The sequence below is a fragment of the Triticum urartu genome, chromosome 7A (assembly GCF_056163025.1).
Source record: "Triticum urartu cultivar PI428250 chromosome 7A, HENAU_Tu73, whole genome shotgun sequence".
Taxonomy (NCBI): Eukaryota; Viridiplantae; Streptophyta; class Magnoliopsida; order Poales; family Poaceae; genus Triticum; species Triticum urartu.
The window spans coordinates 131,858,174-131,868,466 of record NC_141879.1 but is presented as its reverse complement, the minus strand read 5'-3'; the positions used below and the strand labels follow the sequence as shown (position 1 = coordinate 131,868,466).

Sequence of the window (10,293 nt, the reverse complement as noted above, 5' to 3'; positions counted from 1 at the left end):
CATCTGACATACACGTTTTGATGACTACATGATAGTTCAGTGCGTAATGCTAAATGGTTTAGAATTGAGGCACCAAAGACGTTTTTGAAACATCACGAAACATATGAGATGTTTCGAGGGCTGAAATTGGGATTTCAGGCTCGTTCCCACGTCAAGAGGTATAAGACCTCCGACGATTTTCTTAGCCTACAAAATAAGGAGAAAAGCTCAATTGTTGAGCTTGTGCTCAGATTGTCTGAGTACAAAAATCATTTGAATCGAGTGGGAGTTGATCTTCCAGATGAGATAGTGATGTTTCTCCGAAGTCATTACCACCAAGCTGCTAGAGCTTCGTGATGAACTATGATATATCAGGGACATATATGATGATCCTTGAGACATTCGCGATGTTTGACACCACAAAAGTAGAAATCAAGAAGGAGCATCAATTGTTGATGGTTGAAGAAACCACTAGTTTCAAGAAGGGCAAGGGCAAGAAGGGATACTTCATGAAACGGCAATTCAGCTGCTGCTCTAGTGAAGAAACCCAAGGTTGAACCCAAACCCGAGACTAAGTGCTTCTATAATAAGGGGAACAGCCACTGGAGCAGAATTACCCTAGATACTTGGTAGATGAGAAGGCTGGCAAGGTCGATAGAAGTATATTGGATATACATTGTGTTGATGTGTACTTTACTAGTACTCCTAGGAGCACCAGGGTATTAGATACCGGTTCGGTTGCTAAGTGTTAGTAACTCGAAATAAAAGCTACGGAATAAACGGAGACTAGCTGAAGGTGAGATGACGATATGTGTTGGAAGTATTTCCAAGGTTGATCAAATATCGTACGCTTCCTCTACCATCGAGATTGGTGTTTGCGTTGAGCATAGACATGATTGGATTATGTCTATCGCAATACGGTTATTCATTTAAAGAGAATAATTGTTACTCTGTTTATTTGAATAATATCTTCAATGGTCTTACACCTAAAATGAATGGTTTATTGAATCTCGATCGTAGTGATACACATGTTCATGCCAAAAGATATAGGATAGTAATGATAGTACCACCCACTTGTGGCACTGCCACATAAGTCATATCGATATAAAATGCATGAAGAAGCTCCATGTTGATGGATCTTTGGGCTCACTCTTTTTTTTTGAAAAGTTTGAGACATGCGAACCATGTCTATTGGTGTATATGCGTGAAGAAACTCCATGCAAATGGACCGTTTGGACTCACTTGATTTTTGAGACATGCAAATCATACCACATGGGCAAGATGACTGAAAGCCTCGGTTTCAGTAAAATGGAACTAGAAAGCAACTTGTTGGAAGTAATACATTTTGATGTGTGCAGTCCAATGAGTGCTGAGGCGTGTAGTGGATATCGTTATGTTCTTACTTCACAGATGATTTGAGTAGATGTTGAGTATATTTACTTGATGAGTCACGTGTCTGAATTATTGAAAGGTTCAAGTAATTTCAGGGTGAAGTTGAAAGATCGTCGTGACAAGAGGATAAAATATCTATGATATGATCATAAGAGATGAATATCTGAATTACGAGTTTGGCGCAGAATTAAGACATTGTGGAAATTGTTTCACAACTAATACAGCCTGGAACACCATAGTGTGATGGTGTGTCCGAACATCATAACTGCACCCTATTGGATATGATGCATACCATGATGTCTCTTATCGAATTACCACGATAGTTTATGGGTTAGGCATTAGAGACAACCACATTCACTTTAAATAGGGCACCACGTAATTCCGAAGAGATGACACCGTATGAACTATGGTTTAGAGAAACCTAAGCTGTCATTTCTTAAAAGTTTGGGGCTGCGATGCTTATGTGAAAAAGTTTCAGGCTGATAAGCTCGAACCCAAAACGGATAAATGCATCTTCATAGGACACCCAAAACAGTTGGGTATACCTCCTGTCTCAGATTCGAAAGCAATAAAGGATTGTTTCTAGAATCGGGTCCTTTCTCGAGGAAAAGTTTATCTCGAAAGAATTGAGTGGGAGGATGGTGGAGACTTGATGAGGTTATTGAACCGTCTCTTCAACTAGTGTGTGACAGGGCACAGGGAGTTGTTCTTGTGGCACCTACACCAATTGAAGTGGAAGCTTATGATAGTGATCATGAAACTTCAGATCAAGTCACTACCAAACCTCGTGGATGACAAGGATACATGCTACTTCAGAGTGGTATGTATTCCTGTCATGGAAGTCATGTTGCTAGAAAACAATGAACCTACGAGCTATGGAGAAGCGATGGTGGGCCCGGATTCCGATAAATGGCTCGAGGCAATAAAATCCGAGATAGGATCCATGTATGAAAACAAAGTGTAGACTTTGGAAGAACTACTTGATGGTCGTAAGGCTGTTAGGTACATATGGATTTTAAAAGGAAGACGGACAATGATGGTAAGTATCACCATTAAGAAAGCTCGACTTGTCGTTAAGATGTTTTCCGACAAGTTCAAGGAGTTGACTACGATGAGACTTTCTCACTCGTAGCGATGCTAAGAGTCTGTTGGAATTATATTAGCAATTACTGCATCATTTATGAAATCTTGCAGATAGGATGTCAAAACATTGTTTCCTCGACGATTTTTGAGGAAAGGTTGTATGTGATACAACCGGAAGGTTTTGTCAATCCTGAAATATGCTAATAAGTATGCAAAGCTCCAGCAATCCTTCTAAGGACTGGAGTAAGCATCTCGGAGTTGGAATGTATGCTTTGATGAGATGATCAAAGATTTTGGGTGTATACAAAGTTTATGAGAAACTTGTATTTCCAAAGAAGTGAGTGGGAGCACTATAGAATTTCTGATGAGTATATGTTGTTGACATATTGTTGATCAGAAATGACGTAGAATTTCTGGAAAGCATATAGGGTTATTTGGAAAGTGTTTTTTAATGGAAAGCCTGGATTAAGCTACTTGAGCATTGAGCATCAAGATCTATAAGGATAGATCAAAACGCTTAATGGTACTTTCAAATGAGCACATACCTTGACATAATCTTGAAGGTGTTCAAGATGGATCAGTCAAAGAAGGAGTTCTTGCCTGATTTGTAAGGTATGAAGTTAAGACTTAAAGCTCGACCATGGCAGAATAGAGAGAAAGGACGAAGGTCGTCCCCTATGCTTAAGACGTAGGCTCTACAGTATGCTATGCTGTGTACCGCACCTGAAGTGTGCCTTGCCATGAGTCAGTCAAGGGGTACAAGAGTGATCCAAGAATGGATCACAGGACAGCGGTCAAAGTTATCCTTAGTAACTAGTGGACTAAGGAATTTTCTCGATTATGGAGGTGGTAAAAGAGTTCGTCGTAAAGGGTTACGTCGATGCAAGCTTAACACCTATCCGGATAGCTCTAAATAGAGATGCCGGATACGTATAATGGAGCAACAATTTAGAATAGCTCCAAGTAGAACAGTTATTTGAAATGGCTCCAAATGTAGCGTAGTAGTTGCATCTACAAGATGACATAGAAATTTGCGAAGTACATACGGATCTGAATGTTGCAGACCCGTTGACTAAAACCTCTCTCACAAGCAACATGATCAAACCTAGAACTCATTGAGTGTAATCACATAGTGATGTGAACTAGACTACTGACTCTAGTAAACTCTTGGGTGTTAGTCACATGGCGATGTGACCTGTGAGTGTTAATCACATGGCGATGTGAACTAGATTATTGACTCTAGTGCAAGTGGGAGACTGTTGGAAATATGCCCTAGAGGCAATAATAAATAAGTTATTATTATATTTCCTTGTTCATGATAATCGTTTATTATCCATGCTATAATTGTATTGATAGGAAACTCAGATACATGTGTGGATACATAGACAACACCATGTCCCTAGTAAGCCTCTAGTTGACTAGCTCGTTGATCAATAGATGGTTACGGTTTCCTGACCATGGACATTGGATGTCGTTGATAACGGGATCACATCATTAGGAGAATGATGTGATGGACAAGACCCAATCCTAAGCATAGCACTAGATCATGTAGTTCGTATGCTAAAGCTTTTCTAATGTTAAGTATCATTTCCTTAGACCATGAGATTGTGCAACTCCCGGATACCGTAGGAGTGCTTTGGGTGTGCCAAACGTCACAACGTAACTGGGTGGCTATAAAGGTACATTACAGGTATCTCCGAAAGTGTCTGTTGGGTTGGCACGAATCGAGACTGGGATTTGTCACTCCGTGTAAACGGAGAGGTATCTCTGGGCCCACTCGGTAGGACATCATCATAATGTGCACAATGTGATCAAGGAGTTGATCACGGGATGATGTGTTACGGAACGAGTAAAGAGACTTGCCGGTAACGAGATTGAACAAGGTATTGGGATACCGACGATCGAATCTCGGGCAAGTATCGTACCGATAGACAAAGGAAATTGTATACGGGATTGATTAAGTCCTTGACATCGTGGTTCATCCGATGAGATCATCGTGGAACATGTAGGAGCCAACATGGGTATCCAGATCCCGCTGTTGGTTATTGACCGGAGAACGTCTCGGTCATGTCTGCGTGGTTCCCGAACCCGTAGGGTCTACACACTTAAGGTTCGATGACGCTAGGGTTATAAAGGCAGTTTGTATGTGGTTACCGAATGTTGTTAGGAGTCCCAGATGAGATCTCGGACGTCACGAGGAGTTCTGGAATGGTCCGGAGGTAAAGAATTATATATAGGAAGTGCCATTTCGGCCATCGGGACAAGTTTCGGGGTTATCGGTATTGTACCGGGACCACCGGAAGGGTCCCGGGGGCCCACCGGGTGGGGCCACCTGCCCCGGGGGGCCACATGGGCTATAGGGGTGCGCCTTGGCCTACATGGGCCAAGGGCACCAGCCCCAAGGGGCCCATGCGCCTAGGGTTTCACAAAAGGGAAGAGTTCCAATAGTGGAAGGCACCTCCTAGGTGCCTTGGGGGGGAGGGAAACCTCCGTGGCCGCCGCCCCCCTAGGAGATTGGATCTCCTAGGGCCGGCGCCCTCCCTTGGCCCTCCTATATATAGTGGGGGAAGGAGGGCTTTTCATCCATGCCTTTGGTTGCCTCCTTATCCCTCTCCAACACCTCTTCCTCCTCTTCTGCGGTGCTTGGCGAAGCCCTGCAGGATTGCCACGCTCCTCCATCACCACCACGCCGTTGTGCTGCTGCTGGATTGAGTCTTTCTCAACCTCTCCCTCTCTCCTTGCTGGATCAAGACATGGGAGACGTCGTCGGGCTATACGTGTGTTGAACGCGGAGGTGCCGTCCGTTCGGCACTAGGATCTCCGGTGATTTGGATCACGACGAGTACGACTCCATCAACCCCGTTCTCTTGAACGCTTCCGCGCGCGATCTACAAGGGTATGTAGATCCACTCCTCCCTCGTTGCTAGATGACTCCATAAATTGATCTTGGTGATACGTAGAAAATTTTAAATTATTGCTACGTTCCCCAACATGCTCAACCGCAACAGGGTGCGCGTGCATTCGACACAGATGACCGACTACTTTGCCCTCGATGCACTATTCACTGACCATTTTCGCTGGCGTTTTCGAATGCGCAAGACTGTCTTCGATCATTTGTACCATGGTGTCCGGTCCTACGATGAGTATTTCATCCTGAAGAAGGACGCCGTGGAAACGATTGGCTTCTCTGGTTACCAGAAGTGCATGGCCGCACTTCGGTTGCTTGCATATGGCATGACTGCTGATTCGTGGGACGAATACATATGGATGTCTGATAGCACATATGGAGATGCTATGGTCAGGTTTGCAATTGTCGTGGTCGAGATGTTCGGACACGGAGAGGCTCCTGGCAATCCCAGAAGCAAGAGGGTGGCCAGCTTTGCTTGGATCTCTTGACTGCATGCATTGGAAATTGAAGAACTGCCCGAAGGCTTTACGAGGGCAATATCAGGGTCATTTTAAGAATGCTCACCATTATTTTTGAAACAGTTGCATCACATGATTTTTGGATTTGGCACGCTTTCTTTGACATGCCCGGATAACACAAAGACATCAATGTGTTGCAATAATCGTCGTTTTTTGTGTGGCTGACTGAAGGAAAAGTTTCTCCTTGCCACTATACTGTCAATGGACACGAGTACAACATGAGTTACTATTTGGTTGATGGTTGGTTCAAGTTTATATGAAATTCGGCCGTGTTTGCACGGATTTCATTTGGTTGGTTCGAGTTGTTGTGAAAATGTATGCGGCTACGGTTAAATGACTCCTCACGAATCCATGCATGTTTACGGACTGGTCCTTCTATCCGCCAACGGATGCTGAAGAATTTTTACGGTTGACATTGGAGATGCCTTAAGGAGATCATCATTCTCTTCATCAATAGTTTCACTTAGACCTTGGCGTCTAACTTATTTATCTCTTAAGTAGCCGCACCTAAACACCTTCAGTGTACCTGCTCCTGTATTTTCACGGCGTGCATGCCGCACAGGTTTTTCACGGCTACCCCGACAATTAACCTAACCTAACCTCGTGATGACGCTGACGCGGCCGGTAAGAAAAGCAGAGCCGTAAACTCGCACGTCGATCGATCGATGGGCAGTAGCTGAGCAGTGGCAGCAGGATCGATCCAGATCCTTCACCAGCTGTGGAGCACGAACTGAGCTATCCCGTGCGTGCAAAGCGGACGCCGGTGTCGGCGTGCGACTCGCCCGGGGCTGAGGACATAGTGGCGAGACGTGACAGACTCGATATAGATCATTCACCGGCTCTGTTCACCGGCTGACCAGCCAGGGCACCAAGTGAGCTAGCCCGTGCAAAGCACATGGAAGGACCAGGTCATCATACGGTGCGAATACGATGATGGTTCGTACTGTAGTTCCTACCTACAGTGATGCAAAAGATGCCGCTGCGTGTGTACGTCTGCGTCCTGTCGGCTCGGGCAAACGTGGTGGTCGGCGGCCTCTGGCCGATCCGGATCACGTCGCACGTACACGACGCCCACGCCGCCGCTGTTCAGCTGCCGACGTCGCCCGTCGCCGGCAGCGGCACGTCGTGTCGTACGTTTTTTTTCTTTTTCGAAAAGGGATCTCCCCGGCCTCTGCATCAAAACGATGCATACAGCCATCTTATTAACCAAATAACAGAAGGTGCCAACAAGGTTTCATAGTCTCCAACTAAACAAAAAGCGAAGGAAAAATGCAGCTCACACAGAGCGACAGACGGCTAGATACACAAACTAGCCCGAAAAAGATGCCACAACCGGCTGGCTAAAAATAGATAGGGGAACTAATTGCCTATCCTATTACATGACCGCCATCCAAACCGGTTGAAGATATTCCGAGCTACCATCTCCTAACGGATAGATCCAGTAACCAAATGCTCCCTGGCCTCCATCAGAGTGAGTAGCGACCATGAACGGATCAGTGCCGTAGCTCGGAAAATAACCTGCAAAAAATGAATCCGTGAAGTTCTGTTAAAAACTAAATCATTTCTGCAATTTCAGATAGTCCATAACAAGGCGCAAACTCCAACCCGAATATGTCTTGCTAATGCAGGCTCAACCCCATTAAGCCATGTCCCAAATAAAGCATTGACCGAAGTCGGTGGAGTAATATTGAAAGCAATATGGACCGTCTGCCAAAGAACTTTGGCCAACGGGCAATCAAAGAATAGATGTTTAATCGTCTCATCCCGATCACAGAAACTACACCTAGTAGGTCCTGTCCAATTGCGCTTAATCAAGTTGTCCTTTGTCAGAATAATTTGTTTATGGACAAACCACATAAACACTTTAATTTTTAAAGGAACTTTGACAGCCCAAACATACTTGGAAGTTGGAATAGCAATCGAATTAATAACATCAATATACATTGATTTAACTGTAAATACTCCAGATCTAGTCAACTTCCAGCGCAATATATCGGGTTGGTCAGACAGTTGAACCTCCATCAGTCTCCTAACTAGATGGAGCCACTGTTCGAAACGATTGCCCGCTAGCGACCGTCGAAACTGAATATTAAGGGGAACAGATTGGAATACCGTTGCCACAAACACGTCGTGTCGTTGAGCAATCCGATATAAAGACGGATATTGAATGGCCAAAGGTGATTCACCAAGCCAAGTATCCTCCCAGAAACGTGTAGTCGTACCGTTTCCAATAACAAATCTCGTCCTATTGAACATAGATTGTTTGACTTTTATTAGTCCTTTCCAGAAAGGCGAATCAGTCGGCCTGACTACGACCTGGGACAATGTTTTAGTCTGGAGGTACTTGCTGCGTAGGATCTGCGCCCACATGACCTCAGTCCCGGAAGACAGCTTCCACAACCACTTACTAAGAAGGTATCTGTTCTTAACTTCGAGATTTTCAATACCAAGACCCCCTTGGTCTTTCGGTCTACAGATGATGTCCCATTTAGCAAGCCGGTATTTTCTCTTAAGTTCATCACCCTGCCAAAAGAAACGCGATCGATAGAAGTCCAGTCTTTTCCTAACACCAACTGGGACCTCAAAGAAAGATAAGAGAAACATAGGCATACTCGTGAGCACCGAATTAATCGATATCAAGCGGCCTCCGTATGACATGAGCTTACCCTTCCAACAGCTCAGTTTTTTCTCAAATCGATCCTCGATGCACTTCCATTCTCTGTTTGTAAGCCTACGATGGTGAATCGGAATACCAAGGTAAGAGAAGGATAAACTCCCCAACTCGCACCCAAACAATTGCCTGTAAGACTCCTGGTCATCTTTGGCTCTACCAAAACAGAACAACTCGCTCTTATGAAAGTTAATCTTTAACCCGGTCAATTGTTCAAATAAGCATAACACTAGCTTCATATTTCTCGCCTTGGCCAAATCATGCTCCATAAAGATGATTGTATCATCGGCGTACTGAAGGATGGAGACACCTCCCTCAACAAGATGAGGTACCAACCCGCCCACTTGACCATTCTCCTTAGCCCTTCCTATCAAAATTGCTAACATATCCACCACAATGTTAAACAGGATAGGGGACATCGGATCTCCTTGTCTTAGGCCTTTATGTGTCTGGAAGTAATGACCTATATCGTCATTCACTTTAATTCCCACACCCCCTTTGTGCGTAAAGGACTCGACCTGTCGGCGCCAGGCTTCATCAAAACCTTTCATACGCAGTGCCTGTTGGAGGAATGGCCACTTAACTTTATCGTACGCTTTTTCGAAATCCACCTTAAAAATTACTCCATCTAATTTTTTGGAATGAATTTCATGGAGCGTTTCATGAAGAACAACCACCCCTTCAAGGATGTTCCTGTCCGGCATGAAAGCAGTTTGGGATTGCTGCACCACAGACTGCGCAATCTGTGTGAACCTATTAGCCCCGACCTTAGTGAATATTTTGAAACTAACATTGAGGAGGCAGATCGGTCTGAACTGCTCAATCCTCACAGCATCCGTTTTCTTTGGTAGCAAAGTGATAGTTCCAAAATTCAAGTGAAATAAATGAAGCTGTCCAGAGAATAGATCATGAAACATGGGTAGTAAATCTCCCTTAATAATATGCCAGCACTTTTTAGAGAACTCAGCCGGGAACCCATCCGGGCCGGGAGCCTTATTATTTTTCATTTGTGCAATAGCATCTAATACCTCCTTTTCTGAGAACGGGGCAACCAGGATATCATTATCAGCAGTAGACAATTGAGGCACGTCCTCGATCCTGGACTCATCGAGGGACACGCAATTGTCCTCCGGCGGTCCAAATAACTGTCCATAGTATTCAGTAATATAGGTTTTGAGATTATCCTGCCCTAAAATAGTACCCTCATCCTGCTCTAGCTGAAAGATCCGCTTCTTTCTGTGCTTACCGTTAGCAATGAGGTGAAAGAATTGAGTGTTCGCGTCCCCATGGACTACTTTGTGGACCTTGGCACGCAAAGCCCACTTCAGTTCTTCTTCTCGGAGAAGTTCCTTCAGCCTCTTCTCCGCCTCATTTTTATCCTGGATCTCGGCTGGCAGCAATATCGCGGATTCGGCTTTTACGTCCAAGGCCTGTACAAGAGAGAGGAGCCTATCCTTCTCAATCTTATACACCCCACTGAGGTGCTTAGCCCAACCCCGTAAGAAGCTTCTCAAATGCCTAATTTTGTTCTGCCAGCGCTCGACCGCCGTCCTTCCTCCAACACCCTTGGCCCACTCCCTGGATATGATGTCTAAGAACCCCTCGCGTTCGAACCAGGCCATCTCAAATGAGAAGGTGTTTTTGTTTCCCACATGGTTCGGCTCCCCTGAGTCAACGAACAAAGGTGTGTGATCGGAGATTCCCCGCGTGAGAGCTTGCACCGTAACAAGAGGGAACTTCTG

The 10,293-nt window shown here is 44.9% G+C and overlaps 1 protein-coding gene across 1 annotated transcript; it reads left to right on the top strand.

Annotated features, from left to right (window-relative positions):
• Positions 1–5,445: 5,445 nt before the first annotated feature.
• On the top strand, positions 5,446–5,850 carry LOC147958513 (uncharacterized). The gene has a single exon (XM_087532173.1). It carries the CDS (start codon positions 5,446–5,448, stop codon positions 5,848–5,850), a length of 405 nt encoding a protein of 134 aa, XP_087388299.1.
• The last annotated feature ends 4,443 nt before the right edge of the window (positions 5,851–10,293 follow it).